At 62.6% G+C, this 18,056-nt stretch overlaps 1 protein-coding gene across 4 annotated transcripts in view; it reads left to right on the top strand.

Moving 5' to 3' along the window:
- LOC311421918 (uncharacterized protein) overlaps window positions 1-17,854 on the top strand; it is a 72,592-nt gene extending 54,738 nt beyond the window's left edge. For 2 of the 4 annotated variants that reach the window (XM_084494366.1, XM_084494368.1), the window contains 48 exons: window positions 34-87; window positions 180-224; window positions 406-459; window positions 830-874; window positions 1,409-1,462; window positions 1,734-1,841; window positions 2,874-2,927; window positions 3,246-3,299; window positions 3,669-3,713; window positions 4,232-4,285; window positions 4,925-4,969; window positions 5,514-5,567; window positions 6,273-6,326; window positions 6,731-6,784; window positions 7,105-7,158; window positions 7,392-7,445; window positions 7,646-7,690; window positions 8,194-8,238; window positions 8,415-8,522; window positions 8,772-8,825; window positions 9,042-9,095; window positions 9,309-9,362; window positions 9,555-9,662; window positions 9,732-9,785; window positions 9,981-10,088; window positions 10,748-10,801; window positions 10,931-10,984; window positions 11,161-11,214; window positions 11,602-11,655; window positions 12,182-12,289; window positions 12,430-12,483; window positions 12,600-12,653; window positions 12,878-12,931; window positions 13,097-13,150; window positions 13,257-13,310; window positions 13,484-13,537; window positions 14,013-14,066; window positions 14,892-14,945; window positions 15,029-15,082; window positions 15,252-15,305; window positions 15,389-15,406; window positions 15,570-15,623; window positions 15,759-15,821; window positions 16,071-16,236; window positions 16,601-16,707; window positions 16,822-16,902; window positions 17,143-17,331; window positions 17,527-17,854. In XM_084494366.1, coding sequence (XP_084350492.1) covers window positions 34-87; window positions 180-224; window positions 406-459; window positions 830-874; window positions 1,409-1,462; window positions 1,734-1,841; window positions 2,874-2,927; window positions 3,246-3,299; window positions 3,669-3,713; window positions 4,232-4,285; window positions 4,925-4,969; window positions 5,514-5,567; window positions 6,273-6,326; window positions 6,731-6,784; window positions 7,105-7,158; window positions 7,392-7,445; window positions 7,646-7,690; window positions 8,194-8,238; window positions 8,415-8,522; window positions 8,772-8,825; window positions 9,042-9,095; window positions 9,309-9,362; window positions 9,555-9,662; window positions 9,732-9,785; window positions 9,981-10,088; window positions 10,748-10,801; window positions 10,931-10,984; window positions 11,161-11,214; window positions 11,602-11,655; window positions 12,182-12,289; window positions 12,430-12,483; window positions 12,600-12,653; window positions 12,878-12,931; window positions 13,097-13,150; window positions 13,257-13,310; window positions 13,484-13,537; window positions 14,013-14,066; window positions 14,892-14,945; window positions 15,029-15,082; window positions 15,252-15,305; window positions 15,389-15,406; window positions 15,570-15,623; window positions 15,759-15,821; window positions 16,071-16,236; window positions 16,601-16,707; window positions 16,822-16,902; window positions 17,143-17,331; window positions 17,527-17,676 — 3,204 coding nt within the window. In that variant the 3' untranslated portion in view covers window positions 17,677-17,854. Of the gene's footprint in view, window positions 1-33; window positions 88-179; window positions 225-405; window positions 460-829; window positions 875-1,408; window positions 1,463-1,733; window positions 1,842-2,873; window positions 2,928-3,245; window positions 3,300-3,668; window positions 3,714-4,231; window positions 4,286-4,924; window positions 4,970-5,513; window positions 5,568-6,272; window positions 6,327-6,730; window positions 6,785-7,104; window positions 7,159-7,391; window positions 7,446-7,645; window positions 7,691-8,193; window positions 8,239-8,414; window positions 8,523-8,771; window positions 8,826-9,041; window positions 9,096-9,308; window positions 9,363-9,554; window positions 9,663-9,731; window positions 9,786-9,980; window positions 10,089-10,747; window positions 10,802-10,930; window positions 10,985-11,160; window positions 11,215-11,601; window positions 11,656-12,181; window positions 12,290-12,429; window positions 12,484-12,599; window positions 12,654-12,877; window positions 12,932-13,096; window positions 13,151-13,256; window positions 13,311-13,483; window positions 13,538-14,012; window positions 14,067-14,891; window positions 14,946-15,028; window positions 15,083-15,251; window positions 15,306-15,388; window positions 15,433-15,569; window positions 15,624-15,758; window positions 15,822-16,070; window positions 16,237-16,600; window positions 16,708-16,821; window positions 16,903-17,142; window positions 17,332-17,526 lie in introns of those variants that run through there. The other 2 variants (XM_084494367.1, XM_084494369.1) reach the window with 2 other exon arrangements.
- Window positions 17,855-18,056: the final 202 nt, after the last annotated feature.

Genomic DNA, 18,056 nt, shown 5'->3' with positions numbered 1-18,056 from the left:
TTGTAGCTTTTTATCCCCCACTCTGCGTTTCAGGGACCACAGGGCCTGCAGGGGCGTCGCGGCCCCCCTGGCCTGGGGGGCAGCCAGGTAAATGATGCTGCAGGTGCTGTCCTGGCTCAGAGCCACCTTTCCAAGGGGCAGGGAGCTGCTGAGCCCCCTCCCGGTGTGCTTCTCTGCAGGGTCCAGCTGGGATGGAGGGGTCCTCTGGTCCCAAAGGAGACACCGTAAGAGCTTCTCACCCAGCTTGCTTTGGCCTCTGGTGGGGATGAAACCCGGGCTCGAGAGCTTCCCGTGGAGGCAGCCCCCTCCCACGGGTGCCGTGCTGATTTTGGAGGGGCCGTGCATGCAGCAGACCCCCCAAACAAAGCTGAGGGGGGCTGGCTGATGCTGACATTCCCCTTGCAGGGTGCAGAGGGGGTTCTCGGGCTGAGGGGACAGCTGGGACAGGAGGGCCCTGGGGTAAGTGTGTGGGAGCGGGTGGCTGGGTGTGGGGTGTCCCCATCCCTCCCTCCAGCTCAGCACCCAAACTGCTGAAGGAGCTGTTTCTGAAGGTTGAAAGGGCCCAGGATAGCTTCCTGCTGCCCGATGTGGATGGTGCATTTTGGGGTCTGACATCTGGGAGGCTGTCGAGTAGGCGGCTGTAGCCTCGGGAGGGTTTGTGCATCCCCCAGCTCCACGCCAGCCTGGTCCCTGCTGGGGATCAAATCCTTCTGGGACACCGGCAGCAGCTCTGGGGAACCGAGTGGTGTCCCCATGAGTGCACAGCTCGTTTGGCTTTGTGGTGGGTGGTTTGGGTTTCTTTAACTTGCACTTTTGTGTCTCTCCCGAGGGGTTTATTGGTCTGCCGGGTTCAAAAGGCACACAAGGAGAGCAGGTGAGTGATGGCACCCACACCACACATGGCTCAGGGTGCAGGACAGCCACGACAGAGCAACCCAAATCACCAGCTTTGTGTTACTTATCTGTGTTCAGACCCAACATTGGAATAGGTGGAAAATGCAGTTTTCCGGGGAAGGCTGAGCTGCACTTGGGCTTCCACAAAACACTGTAATAAGAGGACCTTTTAGACGCAATGGTGTGTCCTAAGACAACATGTTTTGGGGAGGTGACAAGAAAAATGGGAGCACTTCAGGATGTGTGAAATAACACACTAACAGGGACAAGGTGTTGGGGGGCTGACATTGGGACGGTGCAGCTGGGCTGTCGCTGCAGGCTGGGGGTCACCGCATGCTGGGGAGCGCACCCAGTGTGTACCCACTGCAGCTCCAGAGGCCCCTCAGGAGCAAAGCCCTGCTCCAAACCAGTCCAAGCTTCTTCTGTGATGCCCAAATCAGATCACAGCACACTTTGGTTGCAGTGAAGAGTGTAAGAGGTCTGAGGGTGCCCTCTGGCTCTGCTGCTCTTACAGGGCTGCCAAGGTCCCACTGGAGCCAAGGGAGACCTGGGAGCCAGAGGAGACAAGGTACCAGGTTTCCAGGCTGGGGCTTGGAGCCGTTTTGTGCCCCTTTGACTTCTGGAGCTGTGAAAATCAGCCAGAGCGAGCTCTGCATGCTCACCCTGCTCCTTGGCTGCCCCTTGCCACCTTTCCTTGGTTTGATGTCTCAAACACCTGCCTTGGTTTGGTGTTGAAAAAGTCACATTGCCCTGTTCTGTGCCCTTGGGGTGCTCTCGGAGGGGGCTGTGGGGTGGGGGCTGCAGGCTGGCCATGACGTGCTGCCCCCTCTTCTCCCAAGGGTCCTCATGGAGCACAGGGAGCAGCAGGACCCCCAGGGCCGCGGGGTCAGACGGGTTTGCAGGGCTTCCCCGGCCCCCGCGGGGCGGCAGGAGCCCGGGGACCTGAGGTAAGGCAGGGTGCTGGGGGGGGACAGCCCTGAGGGCTGCAGGGTGCATGGGCAGCACTACCAGTCACCTCCTCATCCTCCTCCCATGGGATGAAGGCCCCGGGCTCCCACCCTCCTGCCCTTCCCATGCTGCCAGCACTGAAGCCTCCTAATGACACCTCCTGGAGCCTGCAGCACTGCAGTGTGTTGCTCCAGACCCCACTGACAGTAGCCTCAGAGGGCAGCCAGCCCTCAGCCCGCTGCCTTGCTTCACACCAACAGCACTGCCTGGCCCCCGCCTGCTCCCAAAAGCCAAAACAACAACACTCAAGGACCACAAAAAGGCAGGATTTTCCAGGTGTCTTTTCCCACAGAGCACGCTCCCAGTGAGCCGTCGGGATGGCTGCAGATCGATATTTGTCCCTGGGGCTGGCCCCACACCTCCAGCAGCTTCCCCACCTGCCTACCCCCCTATGAGGCCGTGCTGTGCATGGTGCCTTCCATCTTGGAGGGCTTTTGGGATGCCTGCCTGGATGTGTCCTCATGTTTTCTCTTTGGGATGAGAAGCAAACCCTCCCACATCCCCAGGCACGGTGCCACAGCACCGTGGCACCTCTCATGTCACAGCTACCCTGGCCTTGCTAGGCCTTGCTGCCCCAGGCATGGCTCCTGTCATGTCGGGCCCTGTGGCTGGGCCAGAGCCGGGTGCCAGGGCTGTGTCTGAGCAGGCAGGAGCCTCAGCAGCACTTGAAGTTACCCTAACTGGATCAGCAGGAAACAAAAATATTCAGCGGTGCTGCTCTGGGCCAGCACGGTCCCATTCAGCCTTTTCCTCCGGCTGACATCACAACCCTGGGGCAGGGGGAGCTGCCAGCCCAGAGCACACCATGACCCCGACCGGTGCCATGGCTCCTAGCGCCTTTCATTTATTGTCCCCTCCGGCCATGCCCCCGGTCCCCTGCTTTTGGGGGTCTGTGACCTCCCCAGGGGGTCAGGCGCTGCCTTTGCCAGGGCAAGGCACAGCTCTGGCCGCCCCCTCTCCTCTCCCCACAGGGGGAAGAAGGCCAGATCGGCCCAGCGGGGCTGAACAGCAGCGAAGGACCGAAGGTCAGCACCGGCAGCCATGGGGCTGCCCTTGGTCCCACACAGAGGGACAAGGACGTGGCCACCCTGCCCCGTCACCCCAGTGTGGGTGCCAGCACCCGGGGGACAGCATCATGCTGCCACCCCCGTGGGGATCAGGCTGTGGCCAAGCCCGGGGAGTCCCCAGACTTCTGTCCCCCCCGGATGACATCCCTGCATCTGCTATCTGCCGCCTTGGCAGCAGGGCAGGATGAGTCCCCTGGGTGCTCGCTGGGGTACAGGGGTGGTGGGGACCCTCAGGGTTACCTAAAATGCCTGCATTTCCCTCTGTGTGAATTTTAGGGAAGTCGAGGACCCGATGGCCCAAAGGGAACTCCAGGACCACGGGGAGCCAGGGTAACTAATGGGCTGTGGTACCCATAGCCTAATCTGGGAGCATCTTTGGGTGGGGGGGACAGAAAGAGCCCTGGAGGCCCCTTGCTGGGTGGCATGGGACAACTGCCCAGGGTGGAAGGATGGCTGGGATGATGCATAGAGCTCCTTCCCTCTCCTCTGTGCCTGCATTCGAAGGGGGAGGCACCAGGGAGCACAACCTGACCAAACTGTGCTGAGCTCTGCCCAGGTCTCCGCATTTGGAAGGCCCGTGGCACCGTCACACAGCCTCTCACAGCAATGCTTCCCAGCACCAGCTCTGCTGCAGTCCCCTCAATCTGCTGCTTTAATGCTGCCAGAAGGATGCTTTTCTTAGCGCTCGCTCTTTTCCAGGGCCGCGTGGGCCAGCGCGGGCTGGTTGGAGTCCCAGGACTGCCCGTAAGGAGCCAGGACCACGTCCAGCGCCGTGCGTGGGGCTGAAGGGGGGCAGCGGGTGGGGGACCCGGGCAGAGGCTCGGCTCTGCTTGGGGCTGGTGCTGGAAGCGCTGGAGGTGAGCGCATTGGGCTCTAGCACATTGCACACCAGGCTCATCACCCACCAGGCACCGCCACTCCGCTCTTGTCCTGGGCTTAGAAATTCAGGAATTTGTGTCTCTTCTCAATCCCTCACCCATTTTGCTTTTGGGGCTGCCCTTCTGCATGCTCTGATTTCATCCCCGAGCTTTACAAGGCACAGGCACAGAGCTGCGGACAAGAAGCGTGTCAAGGGCGGTTCAATGCTGAAGAACTGTTGACAGCTTAGGAAGGCCCTGAGGCTCCTACAGACCCTGGGGACGATGTCACTGTGTATTTGTTGCTATTTTGGCATGATTTGGGCTGCTGTGGGAGGGAATGGCTGATGGGAAGCTGTTGTGTCTGTCACTGGGCTCTGCTTTGAGGCAAGATTCTCCTTGCAGGGCTCGCGAGGCATGCCAGGAGCAGAAGGCGCAGAAGGAAAGCCTGGTACACAGGTTCCCATTCTGTACTGTATATTATATCACAGAATCAGCTGGGTTGGAAAAGCCCTCCAAGATCATCTGGTCCAACCATCCCCCTACCACCAATGTCACCTCTAAACCCTGTCCCCAAGCACCACGTCCAACCTCTCCTTGAACACCCCCAGGGACGGTGACCCCACCACCTCCCTGGGCAACCCATCCCAATGCCTGACTGCTCTTTCTGAGCAGAAATGTCTCCTCATTTCCAACCTGAGCCTCCCCTGGCGCAACTTGAGGCCGTTCCCTTTAGTCCTATTGCTGCTTATCTGTGAGGCTGGCGCAGTGTATGAGGGCTGGGGCCGCAGGTGAAGGCTGCATGTCATGGTGCCTTTGGCGAGTTGGAGCAGGGGGGACTCTTCCAAACCCATCCATAGCCAGGCTGTCCCTAGTGCTGCCCCCACACAGCACCATGGGGCCGTTGGTACCAGGCACCAACCACTGCGGGGCTCAAGGAGATGGGAAAACTCCTCACTGTGCTTGTGGGAATGAGTTGGCTCAGGATTTTACTCGTGGGGGCTTTACAACCCTGTACATAGTGCGGGATGGGATGGGATGGGATGGGATGGCTGCCTCTGCCTCCCAATCCTCACCATCGCCTGCCTTATCCTGCAGGGTCCCTCAGGAGCCGTGGGCAGCCCGGGCAGGATGGGACCCCCGGTGAGTAGAGCTGCACGTCTGTCTGCATCGTTTCTGTCCATCCACTCTCCCCTCTGCTCTCTTCTCTCTGCCCTTGGGGGGGCTGTGCCCTCAAAAAGCAAGGAAGAGCGAACAGGGGGTGCATTTAAGAAGTGGCTATTGCAAAATTCATGTTTCTTGTCACCAGTGGCAAGTCGTCCCGTCTGCAAAAATTCAAATACTTCCTTATTTTTACTCTGAAAATTAAAAAAAAAAAAAAAGGAGGGGGGGGGAGGGGGGAAGCTGGCATTTCACTGACAACAAAATAGGGGAAATGTTTTGGTCTGGGTGACAGAGAAGCGCCTCTGACCTTGCTGTTGTCATTGCACAGCACAGTCTAGGTGTCTGCATGGGCACTGCTGTGCGGGGGCTGTGCGCTGCTTGGGGCTGCTTTGTGCCCCCATGCTCCCGGGGGGCTCCTCTCCACCTGGGGTGTTTCTGTCTCTGCTCTCCTCCCAGCCCCTTGTCTGCCACCCCCGTGCTTCTCTCCCTTCACCCAGAGCTCATCTTCTGCCCTTCCTTCCAGGGCTTTGCTGGTGTGCAGGGGGGCAGAGGGCACGTGGGACCTCCTGGACCGACGGTAAGGAAAACCAGCATGGAAAAGGGTGGTGGAAAGCCAGCAGGGTGTCCAGGGAGGGCTGGTGCTGCTGCTGGGGAACCAGCAAGGGATCAGATTATCTGTGGGGTCTGAATCTTTTTGTGCTAAAAAGCATTAAAAAAAAAAAAAAAAAAAGTCCTCAGCAGCAGAAACAGCTGCAGACAGGGAAGAGCAGGATAATCTCCCCAGAGATTCAGTCTGCCTGGAGGACTCGGAGGACTCTGCAGCTTTCCCCAGCCAGAGGTGGTCTTTGTGGGGAAGGGCAGCCCGTGGAACCCCCTCCCCACCTGGGGGGCATGGTCCTGGTGACCAGAGGGGACCAAAGCGCTTGCTCCATCGCCACCTCCCTGGGTGGGAGTTGGAGGTGCAGGGTGACGGAGAACAACCCCCTGTCCTTGCCCATGTGGCTGGGGTGGACACCAGCACCCTGCCGGCAGCCAGAGCAGCTCCTGCAGCTGGACGAGCCCCCTGGGAGGACATTCACCCGGGTTTGGTGGGCACCCCAAGAGCAAAACCCCTCTGTTTTTGTCACCCCGCATGGTGACAGCCCTGCGGTGCTGGTGGGAGCTGCCAGGACAGGCAGGGTTTGCCCCCGACACCACGGAGCACAGGAGCACCAGCACTGCCTCGGTGGGGCTTGTCTGATTGCAACCCCCTCCTCCCTGAACATTTCCCTTAAATATAAAGGGCCCCCAAGGAAAACCTGGACCTGATGGAGAGCCGGGTTCCCTGGGCCCAAAGGTGAGTGCCCATGGGGGTGTGGGTGTCCGGGGGGCTGGTTGGGGCACCCAGGGGTGATGAACAGCCCTGAGCGACTCTCGGCTGAGATGGGGAGGGTTTGGGTGATTGCTGAGCCCTGGGGGTGGACACCAAGGATGGGAACATGGTGCTGGGGCGTCTGAGCTGCTCCCACCACGGCTGGGCATAAAGTTCAGACCCAAGTCCCCAGCAGGGACACTCGGAGGGACACACGCGTTGCTCAGAGCAGGCTGACAGCCTGGAATTGGGGCAAAAAGCAGGATGCACACCCCGGGATGCATTCCCGGGTGGACAATCTGCTCCCCCCCGTGGGGTCTGCCCAGCCCAGCCCCCCAGCACTGCCAGCACGCGAGCAGGGTGGTGAAAGCTCCTGTCTCTCCTGGCAGGGTCTGCCTGGGAAGCCTGGCGCGGAGGGGCCGCAGGGACCTGTCGGCATGTATGTAAGTGCTGCGGCTGCTGCCTGGCCGTGCTCAGCACCGGGGGGCTCACTGGAGCACAGCTCCTCTCCCCAGACCCCCGGGGAAGGTGTGGGGTCCGGGGTGGGTGTGAGGAGCAAGGTTTGGTGCTGCTGGGAGAGGGGAAACCCCGTGGCCACCAGACCTTTCCGTGCAAGGTGGCATCGGAACGCTTTTGGATGAGGAGAACCTGAGGCAAAGCCAAGCGGGGCAGCTCCTGCCTGCATGTGGTCCCCGAGCACCACCAGCACCTCCACCCAAATCCCAGACCCCCAGCTGCCTCCTAACGCCATCCTCTCCCCCAGGGCTACCCGGGACCAGCCGGCGACCGCGGGAGGCCGGGGCGCAGGGGAGACAAGGTAGGGCTGGGAAATGGCAGCACCAACCCCGATGGCTGGTGCTGGGCAGGAGGAGGGTGGCAGGACCCGACCCCACAGCTCTCCCCACACGTCAGCTCCTCAGCCTCTTTACGAGATGGCAGGCTGCTAGATTTTGTCCCTCGGGGAGTTACTGCGTTGAAACACGTGACAGAAAAGAAGGGTTAGGGTTTGGGGTTTTGGTGTGTGGTTTTGTTCTTTTTTCTTCCCAACAGGGTGAAACGGGAGCCCGAGGCCCGCCGGGATTCCCTGGAAAAGCCGGTCCCAAGGTGAGGGCTGTTTGCCACACCTGGATGGCTCCAAATTCCCCCTCCCCCTGAGGCAGCACCAAGCAGATCAGCTCTGCTGGGCTGGACACAGAGCAAGGGAAATCCTTGCCTCTGGCATCAGGGGCTACGTGGGGAGAGGGGAGCTGCGGGGCTGCGGTCGGGGCTGGGCGTGGGGCTCTGATGTCTCTGTCCTCCCCCAGGCCCTGCCAGGCCCCCCCGGGCCACGAGGTGCTCCCGGCTCCCAGGTAGGGCTGGATCCCAGGGGGGGAGCGGGGCTGCTCTGGGCTTTCTGGCCCCTGTGGCCACACGATGCCCTGCAACATGCCAGGGAGCACGCTGCAGCACACACCATGGAGTGCCCTGCAGTACCCTGCAACACACACCATGAGATGCCCTACAATTTTCTGCAATGTGTGCCACTGAACACCCTGCAGCATGTACCCTGTAATCATACCCTGTAATATTTGCCCTACGATGCCCTGCAGCATGCACCCTGCAACACGTGCCCTGGTGTGCCCTGCAATACAGCCACGTAATGCTCTGCAGTACCCTGCAGCATACACCACGCACACCACACACTGCCTGTAGCGTTAGGGATGTGGATCCCACACCCATCTGCTTTCAGGGGGGAGATGCAGGACCCTGGTCCTGCTCGCTGCCTGCTGGGTTTCATCCCTGGGGTGACCCAGGCAGGTCTCAGCTGCAGCCTGCTGGGGTTCCCTTGCTGCTCACAGCCCTTGTGTTGCAGGGAAGAGCAGGAGAGCCAGGTCCTCGGGGGCTTCCAGGGCTGCCGGTGAGTGGGAGAGCTGCAGCTCGCGGGCTGGGGCTGCAGGCTGTGCCCTCCTGCACCCGCAGAGACCTGGGGTGCCTTCATGTGTGGGTCTCCCCCATCTCAGCACTCTCCCGGGGGGAAAGGGGCTGCCCGTGGGCTACACCTCGGGGTGCTCTAACATCCTTGTGACCCTGCAGGGAGCTCCCGGCATGCAGGGGCTGGATGGTGTCCCCGGGAAGCCTGGTTTGGCTGGGGAAGCAGGAGCAGCCGGCATGCCGGGGGCTGCTGGCCCCCCCGGGTACCCGGTAAGTGCCAACCTGGCTGCTGCGGGGTGCAGCACGGCTCCTGCTGCAGCCTTGCCTTTTTCCAGCAGGACCAGGGCTTCCTTCTCCACGCAGAGGGGAGGATGGAGGGAGGCTGGTACAAGGGGCTTGGGGACAGTGAGGACGTGGGCTGCTGTGTCCTCAGCACCCCCAGCACCCGAGCTCAGGAGCTGCAGGGACCCCCTGGGTTGACGCTGTGCCTTGTCACCAACGTGGCTTCTTCGTTTGCAGGGTCGGGAAGGACCAAGAGGACCCGAGGGGCCTTCAGGGATGAGAGGAGAGCAGGTACGGGAGCAGGAGGATGCCTGGTTCCCCCTGCCAGCCCTGGGGGTCTGGAGCTACCCCACTGGGCTGGCTCTGCTGGCACAAGGGGTGCTCCCTCTCCTGGGCTGCAACCCAAATGCGCTCGTCCCAGCGGGATGGGGACGGATGCAAGGTGGGAGACGAGCCTGGTGAGCACACCACAGCTGCCTGTCCTCACATCCCTGTGCCCCCTGGCAGGGTGCCCTGGGAGATCTGGGGGACGGCGGTGTCAGCGGGCTGGATGGCGAGCAGGTAGGTGGCGGGGACACCCCACACCCTGCCCGCCTCGGGGCAACCCTCAGCTAGAGCCCGAGGCTGAGGCTGCGTCCCTGCTAGTGGGGCCAGGGCTTTGTGCGACGTGGGGTGAAGGAAAGTGGGGGGCAGTGGAGACAGGAGAACATCCCCAGCCCTGGAGCTCAGTGGGGATGAGGTGTGCCAGGGTCTGGCCGTGTGCTTCCTCCGCAGGGACCACCGGGACCACCAGGAGCCGAGGGGCAGCCGGGGCCCAAGGGGCAGCAGGTCAGTCAGTTCCCATGGCCCCAGCGTGCTCGTGCCTGGGCGTGGGAGGGGGAACCAGGGCCCTCATGAACCTTTGGCACCCGGTGCAAGGAAAACTGGGGGTGAGGAGGGGGCTGCGTGGTGTGAAGGGGTGGGCAGGGCCAGCTGGAGATGGTGGCTGACAATAACCCTGGGGGCCTTCATCCGTTCCAGGGAGAAGCAGGACCCCGCGGAGCTCCGGGCGTCAGAGGCAGCCGTGGGGAGCGAGGGGACGAGGGGCCAGCGGGACCACCGGGGGGGCCCGGGGAGCAGGGCAAGGAGGTGTGTGCCGGGACAGGGCTGGGGCGTGGGCGCTGCTTCGGGTGCTGATGGTGCTTCTCCCCCCGGCAGGGCGATGTCGGTGAGGCAGGAGAGCCGGGAGAGCCGGGAGCGCGGGGACACAAGGTGGGGAGCGCGGCTCCTGTGCTGCCACCCGCAGCGTGCTCTGCCCCCGCCTCGTCCCAGTGGGATGGGTGCAGGAAAAGGGGTGTCCCTGGGACCTGATGGGTGCCTGGGGGACGTGTCCTCGTGGGGACGCTCGTGTAATTGCTTCTCCTTCCTCCTCCTTGCTGTGACGCCGCTGTTTCCATCTCGGAGCAGGGGGATGCTGGCCCTCGGGGCCTTCCTGGAGTGCCAGGACCAGGAGCTGCTACGGGGGAAATCGGACACAAAGGCCCCAGAGGGGAGAAGGGCCAGGAAGGTTTGCTGGCAAGTACAGCGAGGGAGTGCTCCAGTGCCGTGGGGCTCCAGCGCTTGCCCCAGCTGGGTGTGGGGTGCTCAGGAACAGGGCTTGCCCCCAGCAGGAGACCTCAGGCACCAGGAGCTACAGAAAACGCTAAGAATTGGCAAATGTTAATTTGGGAGTTTTGTGTCTCATGGGCGTGACACCCAAATTGGGTCCTGGTGGCACAAAAGGGTGTGCGCCGGGCCGGGGCAGGAGCAGCTCCCTGCGTGTGAGCCTCTGGGCAGAAAAACACAGCTTGGTGTGCAGAGTTTCATCTGGCCCTGTGAGATCAGCCCGCCTGCGTGGGCTTTGCCTTTGCATGACTTTCTCAGAGGTGGATTTCAGTCTCTGAAAGCTTTCGGGACCCCAGAGCCACGAGGAGCCCGAGCTACCCAGAGTTCTGCCCAGTCCCTGCGTGTTGGGAGCACTGGTCCGGCCTCGCGCCTCTTTTTTCTCCAGCCGCTGGTGCCTGTGGGTGCTGCTCTCCCCGTGTGCCCGTAGTGCCAGGGAGGAGCCACCAGTGCCTCTGGGACAGCTTCTTGTCCCCGTGGGGCTGCTGGCCTGAAGGAAGCAGCCGTGTGCCCGTTTCATGCTGCACTCAGCCGAGCTCCTGCCGCTGAGTGTGTCCCCCTCTCTGTCCCAGGGCCAGGTCGGTGTCACCGGCGCTGCAGGGCCTGCAGGAGCCCGAGGGCGGTCGGTGAGTCACCTCGTGTCCCTGTCCCCCTTCGGGATGATTGCTGATGGGGGTGGGGGACACGTTTGTGACCAGGAGCATCGGGCAGGGCTGAAGCTTGTCAGCCCCGGGTTTTTCTTGACCCCCAAACAGGGCGGCACAGGTCTGCGAGGTCCTCCGGGGCCCCAAGGTCTCGAGGGAGCGAAGGTAAGGAGGGCAATGCTCCTGCCTGTCCCGTTCTGGGCTCTACCCAAGCACTGCTTTCCCTGGCTGGTGGGGGACGCTCGGGGGACATGGGTCAGACCCTGGCACCTCGAGCTGAGCTCTCCAAGGCCAGAAGCTTGCCAGGAACAGAGCTGGGAGCGTTTCCCTTTCTTCCCCAGGGAGACCCAGGACCCCGAGGCAGGGATGGCCCCACCGGTGCTGCTGGGTTGGAGGTACTGCTGTCCTGGGCTTGTGGAGCTGGGAGCTCTCCGAGGCTTCACGAGGGTTCTGCCATTTCCAGCACAGGCTGAAGCCAAAGGAGTTGTTGCCCCATAACTGCTGGGGGGGGGTCAGAAATGAGGCTCAGAGTCCCAGCAGGGGGACTGTGCCCCCACCCCAAAAACCAGCTTAGCATTTAGGGGTGCTGATGCCTTGTGCAAGGCCCACCCCTGACATCTCAGCACATCGACAACCCCGTGGCACCCAGGTGCCACCAGGCACTGTCACGCACCCCTCGGCTGGCTGAGGGTGGGAGGGGATGCTCCAAATGCCTGCAAAGGGCCCGAGCACGAAGCACGTGGTGGGGCCGGGTTTGTGCTGACCCCCCAACATCACCGCAGGGACCCTCAGGAGATGAAGGAGTGAAGGGAGACCGCGGGCAGCCTGGCCCCACGGTGAGTACCGGCCTGCCTCCGTGCCAAATCCTCCAAAGGTGCAGCGTGGAACAGGAATAAAGGCACCAGCGGGCAGCCCCGGGCACCTCGGGCTGCTTGCTGCTGGGGGCAGGAACCTGGGGGCACGCGGGGACCCTGCCCTGCCCTGGGTGGCTCTGCAGTCACCCGGAAATGAGTTGTCATCTCCTTGGTTCCTCTACAACCACAGCTCATTAAAGGCATCTTAATAGGGCTATTAAATAAATCATCAGAATTTGCTGTGGCCGCCGTGCATTTAATCCCCGGCTCCCAGAGCCTGCCCACAGCAGGGCGGGTTCGTTTTTGGCTTCCTTTCTTCTGGCTTTCACCAAGCAAACCTGTGGGGCTCGCCAGGGGTTGGGCGGGAGGCAAACGGCGCGGTTACGGCCGTGGCCCTGCGGTGCGCAGCGCTGGGGATGCTGCTCTGTGCTGTGCCTTGCCTGCAGCCCTGTCCTCGAGCACTGAGCTGCCCGGGCACGGCTGTGCCCTCAGCACGTGTGTCCTGCAGGGCTCGGTGGGTGCCCGCGGGCAGCCGGGTGGCCCCGGGTTCAAGGGCTACGCCGGGCACCGAGGAGCCAGAGGAGCGGTGGGCGCACCAGGGAAGCCGGGCCGGCAGGTGAGGTGTGGGCTCCGTGGGGACACAGGCATGGGGTGGAAAGGCGGAGGTGGCAGCGGGGTCCCTCGGGGAGCAACAGGAGCCCTGCCCCTGATCCCAGAGCTGATGCTGGTCCCTGCTTTGTCTCCCAATGAACCCAGGGCGCCCTGGGGACACCAGGCAATGCCGGAGCCCCGGGGTCGAGCGGTGCCGAGGTGAGCGGCTGCCCTGCTCCTGCAGCCTGGACCTCACCAGGCTGCCCGAGGAGCTGGGGATTACCTCCCAAATGCCGTCTTTTGGAGCTGGGTTGATTTATTTCATTTTTCCTTAGGGCCTGATGGGTGCAAAAGGGGAGCCGGGCACACCGGGAAAACCAGGGCGCACGGTGAGGGGCTGGGGTGGCCGTGCTGGTGCTTCTCCGGTGCGGGCAGCTGAGCTGGGATTTCCTGGAGATGCAGCAAAACCCACACGGGTGCTCCTGCTCCTGCCAAAACACTGCCCCAAAGAGGCTTCAGCTCAAACCCTGCTCCTGTGCACGGTGTGGGTGAGAGCGGGGTGGGGACATCCCAGCACCCTAACAGGGGGTTGCTTTCTCCTTTGGGATTTTAGGGCTCTCCAGGACAAGCCGGTCCCCAAGGGCAGAAAGGTCGCAAAGGAGAAAAGGTACTGCCAGCAGCATCCTGCATGGGGGAGGTGCAGAGCGGGGGGGTCCAAGCCATGGTCCCTGGGGAGAAATCAGCACCAGGAGGGACTCCCTTGCTCAGCATTGCCCCAGGCTCAGATGTCCCAGTGCTGGTGACCAAAACGTCTCCTCTCTTCTCTCCCCAGGGCGATGTGGGGCGTGAGGGGCAAGAAGGGGTCCCTGGAGAAGCTGGCAGGAGGGTAAGGGCGTGCTCGTCCTCGCGGAGAGCTGGGCTGATGGGGAGGGGGACGCGGGCGGTGGGGTCGATGAATTTACTGTGCTCTGAGTCTTGTCTCCTGTCCCCAGGGCAAGCGAGGCAAGGCAGGACATCGGCCCCCAAGGGGCCCCCGCGGACACAAGGTACATGGCCAAGGGTGCTTCGGGTGTCTCTGACTCTGGGATCCTTTGGCTGTACCCAAGGGCTGGGCTGATAGAGGGACACCGTGGCACATGGCCAGGCCTCTGTCCCCCCCCCCCAGTTCCTCCCAGTCCCGTCCTGCCCCAGCAGAGGGTTTCTCGCTTCTGCATTGCAGGGCCACCCAGGTGACGAGGGGCTGGCGGGGCCCCAGGGCCCACAAGGACCCTACGTGAGTACTGGGACCAAGCAGCGAGGTTTGGGGTGCCCCCTGCTCCCCATCTGCACCCTGTGGGTGCCCCCCACGACCAGAGCAGGGGCCTTAAAAAGCTTCCAGGTGCTGCACAGCTCTCATCCTGCCTTCCCCTCCCAGCTCAGTGTTAGGCAAAAAAAAAAAAGGCCAAGTTTATTTTCTGACTGTTGGGAGTTGCTTTTTCTCCAGTTAAATGGTAACGATAATAATAAAACAGCTTCGGAAATGGCACCGAAAGGAAAACAAAGGCAGGATGTTCTGCAGCCAGCCAGGGGACCTGATCTGTGTTTATAACGGGTTAGGGAAGGCGAGGAGGGATTGCCAAAAGGGAAAATGAAAGCTGAGGAATGCTTCGAGGTCCCTAAAAACACCCCAAATTCTCGCAGCCCTCGTGGCTCCTGAGTCCCCTCCTCAGCCACAGGCTGGGCCAGCGGTGTCGCTTCGTCTCTCTTAGGGCATCCCGGGGCTGAAGGGCATCAGAGGAGACCCAGGACCGAAAGGACCCAAGGTAGGTGACATTTATGGGGCTGGGGCCCTGGGCACAGGCTGGCACGAGGCTGGATCCCTGCACCCCCTCCCCGCTCCCCGAAGCCCAGGCCTGCAGCGTCCTTGGTGCAGGCGGCCCTGTCCTCACGCCCCATCCGTCAGCCTCCAGGCCATAAATACGAGCGACAAGCAGGCCCTGGGGGCGGGTGGCTGCTCGCAGCCTTCGGGAAGAGAAAGGCAGCGATAAATGAGGCTTTAAATTAATTGCAGGCTGAACCAGCAGTGGCAGAAGCTGCAGGCCAGGGCGTTCGCTGAGGCTGCAGGGGGCTGCCAGGGTGTGCTCGGGGGGGTTTCTTCCCACAGGACTTCAGCACACGCAGATTTTTTTTTTTATTTTCCTTGAGTTTTTCCTCGTATTGAGTTTTTCCAAGCATTTCCTCGAGCCTTCCTAGGACAATATTTTACTCTGGGGTAAAGTACTCCCAGCCTTGCCTTGGCGGCTGAGCAGAGGATGGAAACGCTCCGCTAACAGACCAAAAGGGTTATTGATTTATTTATTTATTATATTTTTTTTTTCCCCGGAAGTTTCTCAGGTGGCTGGCCCTGGGAATTTCCCATCCCCAGCCACCTGCCCGGCTTGCTGGAGGCCAGGAGCTGTTTGCCCCGGGGAGATGTGGCCAGGCAGACACCCCCTTGCCCCCGGGCAGCACCCCCTGTGCCCACCCCATCAAATACAGCCACAGGAGTGACCAGAGCGGGGTCTCTGGGGCAGGGTCCCCCCCTCGGTGGTGTCCCTGGCCACTTCCACCCCCCTCCTGGCCACCAACTCTCTCCCTCACTCTCCTAGGGCGAGAAGGGCAGCAGGGGCGACCTGGGGCAGCAAGGGGACGAGGGCTTCAAGGTGCGTGGAGGGCTCGTGCCTCTCTCCCCCCCGTGTCACCCCGCTGTGTCCCACCCCGTGTCACTCCCCTCCACGTCTCCTAGGGCAAGCAAGGACCCCACGGCGTCCCCGGGAGGCCGGGACCCAAGGGACTGCAGGTACCCGCGGGGTGGGGGGGGACAGGGCAGGGGTTTGGGGTGGATTCTTCCCCTTTTTGTGCAAAATACACCAGCAAAAAGCAACCTGGGGAAGGGGCTGGTAATAAGGGAGCAGGGCTGGGAGATGCCCCGTCAGGGCTGTGTGTGACATCCCCGTGTCCCTCCGTAGGGTGACGCTGGCCCCCCCGGCCCACGGGGGCTCCCTGGGCTCCCTGGGAAGCCGGTAAGTCCTTCGCCCCCCAGCACATGGGGCTTTGCAGGGCCGGCAGCCTCCCCCTGAGGCACCCCCTTGCTTTTCTCTTCCAGGGCTTGTCGGGACAAAAAGTGAGTGCGGGGGCAGCGGGCACGGGGTGAGCCCTGCTGCGGGGCTCTGTCCCCTCCTGTCCTCGTCCTGGGGGTGCGGGACAGCCCCGTGCCCACTGTGGGGACGTGAGGCAGCAGCTCAGCACCTTGCCTTTCCTTCCTCTTCCTCCTCATCCTCGGGCAGGGGCTGAAAGGTTCCCCGGGCCAGCCGGGACCCAGGGGCAAGCCGGGACCACCGGTAAGCAAAGCCACCGACGTCCCTCGGGGACCCGAAGTGGTGGCTGGTGCCACAGGGACGGGCAGTGCTGGTGCAGGCGGAGGAGCTGCGAGGGTGGCAGGGGCTTGCCGTGTCACCACTGTCACTGTCACCCAGGGTCTCGCCGGCCCCCCCGGCCCCAGCGGCCCCGCGCTGACGCTGTCCAAGGAGGAGCTGCGGGTGAGTGGGGCTGCGTGGGGCTGGGGGGCTCCTGGCTCTGGTGGCTGCTGCCTGCTGGGGACAAAGGGACAGTGACAATGCCTCACGTCCCTCTGCACAAAGAGCAGAGCACGCAGATGGGTCAACCCCTCCCGTACCCGGCCAGGATCAGTCCTTGTTCCCCCAAACCCCCCACAGCGCTTGGCCGTGCTCCTGGCCAAAATGCGAGGGGGGCCAACGGGAGCTGGGCTGTGTCCCCGTGATTTCCAGCACCTCCTCCACCCCTCCGACCACCTGAACCGCACCACGGCGCGGGCTCTGCTGGAGGCCCTGAGCCGCGAGCTGAGAGCGCTGGTGGAGCACCCCGACGGCACCAAGGACAACCCCGCGGCCACCTGCAAGGAGCTGCTGCTGGCCCACCCCAGCTTGCCCGACGGTACAGGGGACACCCTGCGTTGTCCCCCGGCACCGGACAGCCCTTTAGGCCAGGGCCATGGGGCCAGGATTCCCTCTACAACTGCCGTTAGGGGGGATGAGGATGGGGGGATGAGCTCAGCGGGGTTTATGGGCATCCTCAGCTCCTCCATGCAGGATGTCCTCCTGCACCAGGTCCAGCCCCAGGGTTTTGGGGGGCTGTGTGGGTGTCAGGGTGGTCGTGGGCATTGTGTGCAGGGTGCGGGTGGGTGCAAGGAGTGGAAGACACACAGCACATCCCCAGCGTGTGGGTGTGCAGCTGGGGAAGGGGTGGCAGCCGTGTGCTGCCCTCCCTGTGCCTCCAGCCCCGCTCTGCATCCCCGCAGGGCACTACTACATCGACCCCAACCAGGGCAGCCCCCGGGACGCCCTGCTGGCCTTCTGCAACTTCACGGCGGGGGGCGAGACCTGCATAGCCCCCGTCCACAACCAGGTACGGCCCCACGGGACACCCTCAGCCTGCGTGGGCTGGCACGGCCGGGTCTTCAACCTGGCGGTGCCACCAACCCCTGCTGGGACACCGGGACGTGGTCCCCGATCCCCACAGGTCCCCATCAAGGCCTGGCTGAGCACCTACACCTCCAAGGACACCTTCGAGTGGTTCAGCGCCCTGCCTGGGGGCTTCCTGGTGAGTGTCTGGCTGTATGGACATGAAGCCCTTCCCTGGGGCCCTGCCAGCTCCTGGATGCCTGGGCACAGGGTCCTGCTGCCTGTGCGTGGCAAAAAGCAGCACCTTCTCCCTCAGCAAGGAAATTCAGAGCTGTGCCTTTGTAGGGCTGCCTCCTGCCCTATCTTTGGGGCGTGGTGGGGGACACGGACCCTGCAAGCAGCCCCCAGCACCCCTCCCTCTCTCTCATTGCCTCTGCAGCTGGAGTACGTGGGCGCCAGCACGGTGCAGCTGCGCTTCCTGCGGCTGCACAGCCGCCTGGCCGCACAGAAGGTCTCCTACTCCTGCAGCCCAGCCCCAGAACGGGGCCAGCCCCAGCCCGAGAAGGAAATCCTCTTCCTGGCGGACTCCCGGGAGCAGAGCTACACAGCCACCCTGCAGGGCTGCCTGGTGAGCAGGGGGCTCGAGGCTGGAAGAAGCACCAGGCTCTGTGTGCATTGCGTGCCCAGGGCTCGGAGCAGAGCTCCTGGCTGGGCTCGGTGGGCTGGGATGGGAGAGCATCCCCGGGAAGCTGCCCCGGGCTGGGAGAATGGGGTGGTTTGTGGCAGGGGGACGTGGTCTCAGCGCCGCCCGCCCTCCTTTCAGCTGGACAACGAGTCCTCCATCACCGACACCATCTTCCAGTTCACCACCGAGGAGCTCTCCCTGCTGCCCCTGCGGGACCTGGCCGTGTTTCACAACGGCGACGCCTCGCACCAGTTCGGATTCACAGTGGGACCAGTCTGCTTCAGCTGAGACCTGGGGCACGCACGCGGCACCAGAGCCTCCTCCCCGTCCCCGACCCGGCCCGGGGGGGATGCGGGTGGAGGTGGTTCTGTAGCTGCAGTGTGCCACGGACTACACTTCCTTCTGAAGTAGAAGAATACTGTTTACAAAAGTCATTGCTCTATAAATTATATATATATTATATATATATGTATGAGAATCGTGTAATCATGACAGCAGGAAAGGAAAAACAAAAGGCAAAAATGCTACCAGGGTGGGAAAACAGGAGAGCAACAGGCAGCTCTTTGCTGGGGAGAGACATAAATGCTTGGAGCCTCGTCTCCTCGCACCCCAGCTGTGTTTTGGGGCTGCGGCTCACATAGTGATGGGCACCATAAGGCACGGCAGCA

The sequence above is a fragment of the Aythya ferina genome (genome assembly GCF_964211825.1).
Source record: "Aythya ferina genome assembly, chromosome: 20".
NCBI classification, from domain to species: Eukaryota; Metazoa; Chordata; class Aves; order Anseriformes; family Anatidae; genus Aythya; species Aythya ferina.
The sequence above is the reverse complement of the archived record's forward strand: the minus strand, read 5'-3'. Positions and strand labels throughout refer to the sequence as shown.